This window comes from Ambystoma mexicanum, chromosome 11 (genome assembly GCF_040938575.1).
Source record: "Ambystoma mexicanum isolate Mex_15411 chromosome 11, UKY_AmexF1_1, whole genome shotgun sequence".
Lineage (NCBI taxonomy): Eukaryota > Metazoa > Chordata > Amphibia > Caudata > Ambystomatidae > Ambystoma > Ambystoma mexicanum.
Genome location: NC_090934.1, coordinates 168,493,109 through 168,506,938, shown reverse-complemented (window position 1 = coordinate 168,506,938; position 13,830 = coordinate 168,493,109). Strand labels below are relative to the sequence as shown.

Below are 13,830 nucleotides of genomic sequence, written 5' to 3'. Positions count from 1 at the left end.
GTTCGCATGAAGGAAAACAATTTATAAAAAGTAGTAGAATCTCTCTCTTTCGATAAATTAGGGCAAAATCTTTATATGTCCGACATGGAGCAAATTTCTGATTGTCGTTTACTGTCCATTTGCAATGAAATACGTTTTTTTGTCTGTCCCACCTTGGCTACCAATTCACTTGTATTAGAGCCCATATCATTTTAAAATCAAAAGACCGTAATTTATAAATGTCACCAATTCGGACACAGATTAAGTTATACATAATCTACAGCCTCAAGCAGTGATTTTTCAGGTGGAGACATCTTGCTTAGTAACAATATTGTTACCCTATGAAAGTCATTACATGTTTTTGTGTGATCAGTTGGCCGGTCATGTGTATCCCACGTCGGTTTCTCCGTCCCTGCTTTTGGTCGCCTCCCGGCTTTGTTGGAGCAATTGCGCAGAGCTACCATTTTGTTAATGTCAACCTTGAGTGTCTCCTTTTCGTTGGTTGTTGACCTGGTTAATTCCGTCACTTGGTTTACGTTAGGCCTTTCTGCCTTAGCCGCCTAATATACCGAAAGACCATGAGTAATTTGGCCATGGGTTTGCCTGCATAGGCTGACTGATCATATTCAGAGCCGCCAGAGCGCCAGGAGACCACTCCGGTGGTGACAGTGCGCATTAGAAATATCCTTTAACATTAACATGTGACAAAGATGTTTTCCTATTAAACCATGCTGTTTCTCTATTGCCCCGGACACGGAATGTTCTGCATGGATCATCCATCCGCTGTGCCGCGGGGTGCCGGCGGAAGCAATGTAGGGGTCCTCGCATCTAGCAGGCGTTAGAGATATTTGCTTCTGAGCTCAAATGCCCCCTATTATGTCATGTTTCGCTTCTCGCTACTTTACCCCCAGATCCAGTTATAACCATGGATATAGCAGACGTCTCAATTCTGACAGGTCCTCTTCATCTCAAGGCACTGGGTCCACCTGGGCATCTCATGTCATTACACCCACAATGCTCATGGCTTGGCAGCCTCCACTGGGTGGCCGGGCATGTCTGGCTCTCTAACGGTCGGGCTCAACCTCTCCTCCCTGCTCCTGTTACCCTGCCTTCACCTGGGCACATCCGTCTCTTGCCTCTGCCCTTACTGTTGCCTTGGCAGTCTACGCTTTAAAGGCACTGGCACTCCCTGGTCCATCACACAGCCATGCTTTGACTAATTCTATTGCCACCTTCCAAGTGCCAGAATTGCTTCTGTTATTTCAGCGCTCTGTGACCTAGGGGTGTGTAGCACTACATACGACACTAATTATTATTATGTGACATCACTGGAAAATGCTCATTCTCACCAGATATTCAGTTTCCCTTCATTCTGATGACTGCGCCAAACACCAGTCATTTACTCCACCAAGCCAATTGTATACCCTCTCCAACAACTTCTTTGTGTATCTCCAATTGTTCGTCTGTATGTTTCCTACCCTTACTCTCACTTTCCCATCACTCACAGCTTTACCCTTTTCCTTTCCTCCACAGATAAGGACCTGGGTTACTTGGAATGGGTGAAACACGCCACATTTTGGACAGGCCCCAGTGCCATAAGGTCACTAGGGGGTGATTAACACATTATCAACACCTAGGCCATCACGTCGCCCCTCGCGCCACCTGACTCGCTAGACACCCCCACCCCTGTGTCCCCACCACCCGGTACAGCTGTACCCCCCCCTCTATGCCCTTCTGTTTCCTACTCCCCCCACTGTATATCTGTTCTGTCGTAACCTCTATAAAGCGCTCCATTATGCATTTGTACTGTTGTACACCTCTGTAAAATGCTTCGTTATGCATCTATCCTGTTCTATACCTCTGTAAAGCATTCCGTTATGAAGCTGGACTGTCGTATAACTCTGTAAAACACTCCGTTATGCATCTGTACTGTCGTATACCTTTGTAAAGCACTCCATTATGCATCTGTCCTGTTGTATACCTCTGTAAAGCATTACGTTATGCAGCTTTACAGTTCTGTACCTCTGTAAAGCACTCCGTTATGCATCTGTCCTGTTGTATATCACTGTAAAGCATTCCGTTACGCATCTGTACTGTTGCAAGCCTCTGTAAATCGCTCCTTTAAGCAGCTGTCCTGTTGTATACCACTGTAAAGCATTCCGTTATGCATCAGTACTGTTGTATACCTCTGTAAAGTGCTCTGTTATGTATCTGTCCTGTTGTATACCTCTTTAAAGCACTCCATTATGCATCTGGACTGTTGTATACCACTGCAAAGCATTCTGCTATGCATCTGTACTGTTGTATATCTCTGTAAAGCATTCCGTTATGCAGCCGTACAGTTGTATAGCTCTGTAATGCACTCCGTTATGCATCTGTCCTGTTGTATACCTCTGTAAAGCACTCCGTTATGCATCTGCTCTGTTGCATACCTCTGTAAAGTACTCCGTTATGCATCTGTCCTGTTGTATACCACTGTAAAGCATTCTGTTATGCATTGGTACTGTTGTATACCTCTGTAAAGCATTCCGTTATGCAGCTGTACAGTTGTATACCTCTGTAAAGCATTACGTTATGCAGCTGTACAGTTGTATACCTCTATAAAGCGCTCCGTTCTGCATCTGTACTGTTGTACACCTCTATAAAGCGCTCTGTTATGTTTCTGTACTGTTGTTACCACTGTAAAGTGCTCCGTTATGCATTTGTACTGTTGTACACCTTGGTAAAGTGCTCCGTTGCTTCTCGAAGCAGGCGCTGCGCTCAATAAATACAATAATAATAATAATATCAAAAGATTCTTAATGTAACATACCATAACATGTGTATCCTTATGACTATATAAAGTAATTGCAGTGTAACAACATAGTTATCTCCACATGCCGGATACACCTGAGTGATTAAGGTGCAAGGAGTGTAATTAGTGCGGGAAAGGGCGCCACCTGCTGTCAAGTTGGCCTCATGTGTGTAAGATGGGAAAATGGTTTGCAAACAATGCCCCGGAAGTGGGCACGATCCTTTGTGAATGCAATGCACAGCCGTTCTGGTGGGATCCGGTGTAGCTTCTGCCTCTCACACCAAAGCCTTTTTGTGAAAGCGCCCCCAAGCGCAAGAGTAGGACACACCCCAGGTTATCAGCATAATTGATGAGCATTTTATCAAGGCCTGTGACTATATCTCGAATACAGAAATGCGCAAAGTGCAGAGTTACGCGGCAATGAGAAGCTCACTCACTTTTCTCTTTCTTCTTCTCAAAATCTTAGGCCCAGTCAAGAAAGAGAGCGATGGCTTCCGGAACTGGGAGCGGAACTGCTCTTCCGCGGTGTCAGCACTTTCTTCAGCGGGTACGTACTCGGGGGTCACCCACTGAAACGGTTGCCCCATTTATAACAGTAGGAGGGACAGTGGTTGGGCACAGGGTGGTGGTAATATGATGCTTCAAGCACACAATAACGGGGGGCACCTATTTTTCATGTGTTTTTATTACCATTACTGTCACTGCATACCTTGTTTTAGTTAGTATGCATGTTATTATTACTATTTTGTCTTGCTATAATTAACATTACTATTAATATTATCATCACTATTATTCTTATAATTATTATAGAGTTATTTATTATTATTATTCTCGTTGTTTTTGTTGTTGTTGTTGGTGTTGATGTTGTTGCTGTTGTTGCTGTTGCTGTTGCTGTTGCTGTTGTTGTTGTTGTTGTTGCTGTTGCCTACCCCTTTAACCTCCACCTGCCTGTATTCCCTGGGCTCCTCCCCAGCTTGTTAATGAGGACTTTAGAGTCCTAACCTTCTTAAAGTTCCATGCCAGACAGCCACCCTATTGGCCATTCTAGACAACCATCAATCTCTGCCCACCCCTTTCCACAAACCATCATGTGACGTTGGGGCCTTGCTGCAAGACCCATGCATCCCTAAGGCTGGAGGTGGAGGACACAGCATTGGAAAACACTTGCGCTAGCCCAAGGGTGGTGTCGATCACATTGCTAGAGGTTGGCAGTAGGCAAGGTAGAAGACTATTGTTGTTTCTTGCCTCAACCCATGAGCATTGTCTTGCTTTCTGCTCTCTAGGGCTTTGCTCACACCAGAGCCCTCATAGATCCGGCACTTGTGTAAGCACCAAACAATGTTTTGATAACTCTCATTTTTGGGAAGCTTTTTTTTACCTTCCCCCTCCCCCTCCAGGGAGCCTTAACTGATTGGTCAATGACATTTGGAACCATTTTTCTTTTTTTGGTGTGACCGAAGTAGGCATGAAGACACCCACATGATCTCTTTTATATCAATTTCATTCACTTGGAGGAGAGCTTGAGTATTCTACATGGTGGTTGATAGGTGCTGTGAACCGCTGATTACCGAGGTAGGTACTCATCTGCACAATGGCCATGTCACGGAGTGCAAGAGGGGGGCGTGTTTGATTTTTCTTTTAGTTCTTCTTTAGACACTTTGGGCGCCTCCTGCCCATGGCGTCCCTATCCGATGAACCCGATCTACGCTTTATTGTTTCCCACTGATCAATCCACATATATTCGAGACATGCAATGTATCAATGATGCTGATCATGAACTCGATCAATGCTTTATTATTTCCCACTGATCAATTGATGTATAATAGAGACTTGCAATGTATCAGTGATGATGATCATGAACTCGATCAATGCTTTATTATTTCCCACTGATCAATTGATGTATAATAGAGACTTGCAATGTATCAGTGATGCTGATCATGAACCCGATCAATGCTTTATTATTTCCCACTGATCAATTGATGTACAATAGAGACTTGCAATGTATCAGTGATGCTGATCATGAACCCGATCAATGCTTTATTATTTCCCACTGATCAATCGATATATAATAGAAACTTGCAATCTATCAGTGATGCTGATCATGAAACGATCAATGCTTTATTATTTGCCACTGATCAATCCATATATACTAGAGATGTGCAATGCATCTGTGATGCTGATCATGATCCCAATCAATGCTCGATTGATCCGCACTGATCAATCGATGTATAATAGAGATGTGCATTGTATCAATGATGCTCTGTGTAACCCTTCATTGTATCAATCGCCAAGTAACCTATACCTCAATCAGCTCACAGTTTAAAGTTGCCCTAATCGACATTGATTAATGTACAATTTAATTATTTTGGGGAGAGGGAGGGAGCTCAATGAAGCTGCAACAAAGATATATTTAGGACATTGTTTATTTGAATACACTGGGAGGGTAGTTGTCATAAACATTTCGTTCTTCTTTTTCACAAATAGGACCTGCAAACGAACTAGAAGGGTAGAGTTCCCAGCAGTGGAAAGCACAAAGCCGGCAGATGTTGTTTCCTACCCAACCGGAATAATTAATTAATAAGTCAATCTTTCATAACGCGCTCAATACCGGAGACCAGCCTCTAAGCACAGGGCTGGGATTCAAACCTGTGTTGCTCTGCATTGTCTTGCTTCCAAGTCAGATGCTTTAGGAAATGCCCTTGTACACCAGGCGTCTCTATTCATTTTACACCTGTCGAGTTCTCCCTTAGAGGTTGAAATGTGAAAACCTAATTTCAAATGGTCGCTTAAGGCCCATCACTTGACCCGAGATATGGCACACTGCATGGGAAGAGTGTCACATCGGGAGCTCATCCCTGGATGCATCTCTCTGTGAATCATGCATAGTGGTCTGGACAGGGGGAGACATGAAAGGCAGTGTCCACCCTCATTGCCCCAGGATCAACCTGCCATTCTAGCCACCGTGCAGCTGTGTTCAGAGTGGTTACTGAGAGCTCAAGAGGGCCCGTACTGTCTTGTTTTATGTGGAAACAACGTTTTCAACTTTCCTTGTGGAACTATAAATGTTGTGCGCATTATGCATAAAAACAAGCTCCATGACTTTTTAAAACATTACTACAAGTATGTGATTTCTATACACAGACTGTGGGATATATTTAAGTCTTGAATGTATGGGCAAATTATTGGGCAGGATCTCAGGTTGCCCCTTGCGACCTGTGAGATAATTAACCTATGTGCTCTAGCACCTTGAAGCGTTTCACGTGCTAGATTGAATTACCAATAATGCTCTCAAACCCAAATAACCAGACAGACTCAAAGAATATGGCAAGGTACTACTTTATTGTCAGCTCAAAAAAGTAGGGCAATCTGGCGAACCACAAACGGTTCTTCATGCACTCACTCTTCGGTTTTGATTGCACAAAGGTTTTATACCACGATATACATCAGCTATGACATCATCCTACGTAGCAAACTGTAAAACGTATTAAAGGGAGGGATTGGTTAAGGGATCATATGTACCTATATATCATATAAGTATTAGTAATATCACTGGATGCCCCTTATATAATAGGGACACCTTGAACCACCTCTAAATACATATAATACAGATTACAGCAGAATAACAGCAGCGGGTTGGCCTGTGCAACATTGTATAGCATATTGCTACATACACCCTTTGAGTGGTTGGCATTCGCTCCAAACTTTCGACTTTCGGCTTGTTAGCAACACGTAAGCAAAACGTAACTCATGTGCAGAGAGCAACGTCAGACTACTAACCACTTGCCCAATTAGTGCATCATCTCTCATTGGTCAGGCCCCAAGCCAAGGCTTCTTCTTTATAGTTGACCTTGCAGCCTGTTCTCTATTCTGGGACTTTCAATGGAGTGCAGGTACACAATTATCTTCGTCTGGAGCTTAATGAATAGCCCTTGTTTTCAACTTCTAGGTCACGTTTGAGGAGACCATGATTTTGTCCATTTCGACCTTTTATTTACTGCTATTTGATTTAAGTAAGCTGGGTGTCATTACTCCTCTTGGCCTCTGCACTTGTTCACTCCACCTTGCATAGGCTTTTTGCATCTTTGATTGTCCAATGGTTGGTGTTTGCAGATGTTTTCTAATTTGCTTAATCTAAGTGAAATATGTCTTACATACATGGCTTATCCTCTTGACTCCCCTTGTGCCTTGCAATTATTCCTTGAAGTGGCATCCTTGATTCCAGGCCAATAGACTTTTCTTTGTTCCTCAAACAAAGCTGTTTTCTGGCATATCCTGACTCTGGAGCCCTGGTCTGTCTCTGAGGTAGCTTGATTGGTCTGAACATGAGTCCGGCTTCCATCTTTTCCTCATGGCCACCTTAGCCACGTAATGTTTACTTCTGAAGCAAGTTTCTATATGTCTCAGTTACCTTTCTGCGTATGCACATTCACTTCATCTCTCCTCACTTATTTCTTTGATGCATATGATTTCTTCATTTTCAATTACATGTTTCTCTTATCACTTGCAGCTACATCTATATCCTTTAAGTATTTGCATATCGTTTCAGTGCGACTTCGCGTCTTTCCCTCATGACGTCCCTCTCCTCTCGTCAGATTTCCCTTATAGCACAGTTATGGTGTGTGCAGACCTCCTTCCACACTTTCAGTGCAGGGGCACATTCGATATGGTTGTCTGAGTGCATATCGTCTCTCATACACTCGATGCAGTATTGGGACAATACTTGGTGGCCCACATAGGGCTCTTCTCCTGCTGTTCCAATACGATGGAGGTGAGGGTGGCGGGACCTAGGGATGTCCTGTCCATCTGTTCCTCTACACCTATCTCGGCTTTTAGCCTCCCATCACATTGCAATATGCTACTTGAAGTCCTATTTATATAAACTGTGCTGGAATGACATAGAATAAATAATAATAATGTATTTCTTATATAGTGCTACACACCCATAGGTCTCAGAGCGCTGAAATAACAGAAGACTTTATTGGTACTCAATGTATCAACCTCAGAAGGATGAAAGGCTAAGTTGACTCTCGCAGGATTCAAACCTGCCACAGCAGGATGCACACAGATATCAAGGGTGAGCACTTAGCTCACTGTGCTATCTGACCGGCTAACAATGGCAGGATTTACAGAGCATGATTTGAAAGCACTGCTTAAGCATATCTGTATGAAACAAGAGAGTGAATAGAGTAGTCAGAGGTAATATGTGTACACTGCTGAGTTTTTACCCTCTGCAGTTGTTAATGTCAATTGCTGCTATGCAGTAGAAGCGAAACAATGTATCTATTTATGTGTGTGATTTATATGATGACAAACTAGCTACCAAGCAATAGAGCGCTGCACAAAAAAGAGAAAGAATAAAGAGAGATGGAGTGCCAGAGGGACGATGCTAATTAAGAGGGTTCATCCTGCGATGCCGGGATGCTGAAGTCTTAATCATGATATGCTAACCTCTTGCATTTTGACAACACATGTGCATGAAAATGCAATTCGCTAACAAATTAAAAAAAAAGACCAAATGAACAGAGGGAGGGCAGGGGAAGGAGTAGTGAAGGGACAAGGGAGCGCTGTGGGGAAGAAACAGTGGGTAAGGGGGAACTCCATCATAAAGGGTAAGTATAAAAAAAGGGGGGTGAATCTGGAACAAGCCATCAGGAAACAGTGGGCCTCATTACGAGTTTGGAGGCAGCCATGCCCTTAAAAAAGGGCATGGCTGCCTCCAATCTCGGGTCCGGGTTCCCTGAATGGGGAAATACTGGGCCATTCCGACCTTGGAGGGCCCGGTATTTACCCATTCAGGGAACCGGGAAGCGGACCATCCCCATTCGAGCGCCAATAGGGCTCAATGGCAATGGGGAGCATGATAACAACGGGCCCGTTAATGACGGGCCCGTTGTTACATGCTGGGCCGCTCGCGAGACCCGCTAAGGACGTCTGGTAAAACCAGGCATCCAGAGCCGGTCCCGCGAGCGGACCTCGTAATAGGGCGGTAAGGGGTTAAGGGCTCTGGCACCTATACCAGCGCTGTTAACCCCTTACCGCCCACCTCGTAATGAGGCCCAGTGTGTTGGAAATGGCTTGTTCTGACCGTCATTCTTGCACAGGAAATAAAGTGAGTACTATTGTGTTGGGTGTTAGTTAGGGTGACCAGACGTCCCAGTTTTGCCGGGACTGTCCTGGTTTTTGGTGCTCTGTCCCCCTTTTGCAAGATTATGTTTCCATTAGAAACTGCCTTGGTCACGGTTTTTGGTAGTTGGTCTGTATAGCTGACAGGCATTAATGCACAATCTGACACAGAAGAAATGCTGCATTTTACAACTTATGATAGTGTTAGTTTGTGATAAATTAATTATAATGCGTGTTTATTTGAACAGTAACACTTACATTTCCTCCAACCTCTACTGAAGTGTAGTGCCTTGACAGCCACTTTCAAGAGTCAGTCCTACTTTTATGTTAGTTGTCCTGTCCCGGTTTCTTACTTTTAAAATCTGGTCACCCTAGTGATAGTAACAACTGTTATTTACAAAGCAAACAACACTGCCTATAAAAGCTCAATATTTCGCCTGGTCACGAGATCATTAAAAAAGAAACATCCCCATTAAATCAATGTTTCTCCCTTCATTTATGGGGACCCCTGACCTAGGCCCACAAGTATCCCGTGCTCGCCCACCCTGTAGTGAAAGTCTGGCTCCCTCCACAACCTGGAGAAATCCCAAAGTCGCAAAGCCTGCATCAGGCCCAAGCTGCAAGCCAGGGCTCAAGTCGAGGGGCAAGACGGGTGAACGGCAGTCCTCCACTTTTTTGACAGGGTGGACGTCGTCCCCCTGTGCTTTTTAAGACATTTTTTTAAAAAGACATACTTTGCCTTCACACACCTGTCTTACTTTTCCGCCGGTGGGTTTCAAACCCAGGTTGCGATTGAAAGGCGACACTGTTAGCCGCAAGACCAGACGAGTGGTGCATCGAAACACAGTAAAATGTCTCCACTGTTCACTCCATGTGACGTCACTCTCCCATGCTAGCGTCACAGTCCCCACACTTTTTTTATTTTGTATTTGTAGGCTTTCAGAAGTATCCCTAACACAAAAAGTGTTACTTTTTTGCAGCAGTTGGCTCAGGGGAATAGGGAAAACCCACATTTTTGAAGACCCGATTTTTACCTTAAAGTTCTCCAGCTTCTTCAGAATGTGGCATCCCACCTGGTTACCGGTGTCGGCCGCAGAGAGAATATCGTTTGGTTACCTTTGCTGGATGTGTTGTCCCCCAAAATAGTGATAAGTAACCTCCAGGTCCTTTGTCTTGTCCATTGTGCTTTCCATAGGCAAGGAATAATTCTTTCTCCTGAACAAACTAAGAGCATACCTGCGGTTCGACCACCCTCCTCTTTCCATCTATGTCCCCGGGCTTCTGATTCTGTTAGAAGAAATCAGATTGGTTGTCGCTCACTCACTGTCTGGGTTCTTTACTCTAGCATTCCATTTCTTTAGACCGCGGCCATCTCTCTACATACTTTGCAAACTATATCAACTGTACACCATGCAGATGACTGAAGGAGACCAGTCTCACGCTGCCGTACGATCTCACAGGTGCACAGTAAAAACAAATGCAAAAAAAGTCTACTCAAAATAAAGAGTTAAAAATAGCTACAAATGAAAGGATCAAAAAATAAACCAATTTTGATAGTTAAAAGAAACACCGGAAATGCATGAAAACATAAAGAAAAACACTTCCAAAAACAGGGCAGTAGGTTTTAGTGCAGGTGGGGAGATCAGAAGGGTGTTGGAAGGATGCTTGCTGGCATGGGGGTTTCACCAAATTTGGAAAATATAGCTTTCTAGTGCAGAGACACAAGTGCAAAAGGAAGGGTGTAAAGATGAGTTTCAGAGGTGTGTGGGGAGTATTGGCGGGTTGGCACCATAATACTAAATCAATAAGAATCCAAAAACGGATTGATTTCGATGGGCAGAATTTGCTTTTTAGAAAAAACAAGAAAAATTACATCTTTACTAGTTTATTTCTTTTTTTCATTTCAAATTTCTTTTTTCTTCTTTTTATATTACTTTTATGTGTAACAAATATTCACATAACAAGTTGCAATGACTTTTACTCAGAAAGACTTTGGCCATTAAGAGGGCTATTCTACTGCTTGTAGGACCAGTCTAACACCGCCTCATTGTTGGTGGTTTCCTAGGCGAACACCGAGCGTAACCTTGTCTCCAAAGAACCCTAATGCTTTTGATGGGTGCTAGGAAGAAAAAAAAACAACTCTCAAGGGGATTTTCTATGATTTCTACCAAGGTTTTTTAAGTTACAGGGATTCTATCTTGTTATTAAATGTCTACGCTCAGTGTATGACCTTTCACTAAACCCCTCCCACCTACAGCCCTTAGAAACCAAGTTAAGCAGAAGAGCCTCCCATCCAAATAGTTCTCCCATATTGTGTTTGTTTTTTTTCTCTTTGGTGTCTGAGCAGCAGCTGCATGTCCTTTAACTTTCGGTGCCTTGATGCCCCCTTGGTGGCGGGATGTTGGTTGCGCATCATAAACCTAGTGCATATATACATCCATGCCTACTTTCATCAAGAGGTCTTTGAAAGTGGCCACTGCAAGAAGACCCACCTATGGCTCTTTAAAGTTGCTATATTCTGACAGCTACACATCCAGAAACGGACTTTCTCAAGTTTTTTAACCACTTACGGCTCGGAATGTGGCAACACATGTCCTTAGCAATTCCTACCAAATGTCGAGGGTGTGGATACCTAAGTCCTCTCGGCACCCACTATAAATGCTGGCGAGGAACTGTCATGGTTTTTAACTCCAGCAAAGCAGTTAAATGTCCAATAAATCAAAAAACAAGAAAGATTCTAGGGCTTAGAGAAATTAACTTGTGGAGAATCTTGACATACCAGCACCTGGTTGAGCCTTTAGAGCAGTGGTCTTCAAGCATTTTCATACTGAGCCCCGCCCCTTGAGTAACAAAAATGTTTCTGGGCCCCCCACCTAGGGGTTGTCTACCCTACGCGGCCCAAAGGATGTCCAGGGGGGGCCTCAGACTCTTTAAATTATAAGCAGACGTTCTTCTAATTATATTGTCTATTAAAAACAGTCAACCTAATCCCTTTTTAAAGAGTCTGGGGCCACCCTGGACATCCTTTGAGCCCCACAGGGGGTCAAGCCCCTCAGTTTGAAGATCACAGCTTTAGAGTAATACCCTGCAATGTGTGCCAAGGAATGGAGAACAATTAACTGCCATTGGAATGTTCTCCTTAGTAGACACAAGATCATCCTGGATTCTTCTGCATCCAGACATTGGAACATTCTCTTTGACTTAGTCAGTTTATGGCTAAATGTACTGCCACAATGCCCAGCTCAGCATCTCTGTAATCACATTAGATATTGTGAGGAACCTGGGGTCTCTGCGCTTCATTTCCCCCTGTATCCTCCTCTTGATTGGACAGGGAAAGGCCATCGCTCCTCGATCCTGACCCTGGGGTGCGAGGGACGATCAACTGGGTGGAGGAGACTTGGGGAGTGTGGAGGAGACGTCCTTAGGTGAGACATGGTATCCCCCATTTCCTTTTCAGAACTAGTCCTCTGTCCCTCAAGCTTGTATGGGCTATTGTCAACACCTTCCCTTTTCTTCCCTTAAAACATTCCACAAGAAACATCAGTTTGGTATTGGGATGGGGAAGAGACCAGTTAGAGAAACACATCCTCATTTCATTAACACACACACACATGCAGACATCAGTTGTGTACTGTAACGAGGAGGAGGTCAGCAAGAGTAATACAGGACTACCATTTCAACAGTAAGCGGTCTAGTCCATTTTGGACCAATCATGGTGACGAGAACTTTAAAAGAAGGAAGTACTCTGTAAATGGAGTTAGCTGCGGAAGCAGGGCTCTGGACTGCGGGGTGAAAGCAGACCTCTCCAGAGAAGTGGTGTGGCAAGCAGAGAGCTGAAGGCCCTTTTGAAGATGCAGAACGTATGAAGCAGGAAACAAAGCTGAAGGGCGATGGATGCCGGAGGCAGACCTTGAGAGGGAAACCAGCGTGACCCAGCGAATCGGTCTTAGGAATCCCGAGCGGCAGGACAAGCATCGCTGGGTGAGTGAAGCCACAGAGAGCCGTTGGGATACTACGTGAGGCACTGCACAGGAAAGAGAGAGCTTGTGGCAGCAGAAGACCCCGTGGGCAAGCCGTAAGATCCGACCAGTGAGTGTACAAAGCAGGGGGAACACTGGGATGGCAGGTGAGCACACAAAGTGAAAAATTAATACTGATTTGAATGGAAGCACGCATTTCTGTGAATACGGATAGTGAAAGCAAGTTTGAGCACTTTTGAATACCAATCAGGCTGAAAGAAAGTTTGTGAAACTTCCTGATGCAATGAACTGTATTATATGAGAAAAACAAGCAGTGGCAAAAGCCAAGAGAATTCCGGGAATTATAATTTATGAAAAAGCAAGCATTGGCAAAAGCCAAGCGAATACAAGGAACTGTCTGATACGAGAAACCAAGCATTGGCAAGAGCCAGAAGAATATAGGAGCTTGCAACAAGTGCATAGTGGCAAACCAAGCCATGGTACAATGTCAGGAGGGTGTGATATGGGTGACTGAATTATAGCACCACTGTCAAGCTGAAGCAGTGGCCACATCTTGGTGAAAATATAGCAAGTAAGGTGTATTGGTTGCGTGACCTGTAATGGGTGTATTGTGTGGTCAGACAACTGCGTCTAGGCCAAGTCCACCCTTATTTGGAAAAGCCACTGAAAGCACCCACAAAGAAGCTTGTGTTTGAATTGCAAAGGAACTTTTATGTGATTTGAAGTCAAGGAATTGAACTACATATATGAATTAGTGAAAGGTAACAATATCAGAAGAGCTGGGAAGTGTCCCAAGGAATTGTGTTGTTTTGGAAAAGCTAAAAGAACTGAATTCTTTGGGAAGGGGACCCCTGTGCCTGGTGAACTATCTTGAATGTGGGGAAGGGAAAATTGGTTACAAGTCAGGAGCTGGAAGAAGCTCTGAACTCTTCTTTGAACACTACTTAATGTTTA

The 13,830-nt window shown here is 44.0% G+C and overlaps 1 protein-coding gene across 1 annotated transcript in view; it reads left to right on the top strand.

The window, feature by feature from the left end:
• The window catches only part of RUNX3 (RUNX family transcription factor 3), a 507,951-nt gene that overhangs the window by 99,865 nt on the left and 394,256 nt on the right, over nt 1–13,830 (top strand). Inside the window, exon 3 of the mRNA XM_069622724.1 lies at nt 3,240–3,320. Coding sequence (XP_069478825.1) covers nt 3,240–3,320 — 81 coding nt within the window. The remainder of the gene's footprint in view (nt 1–3,239; nt 3,321–13,830) is intronic.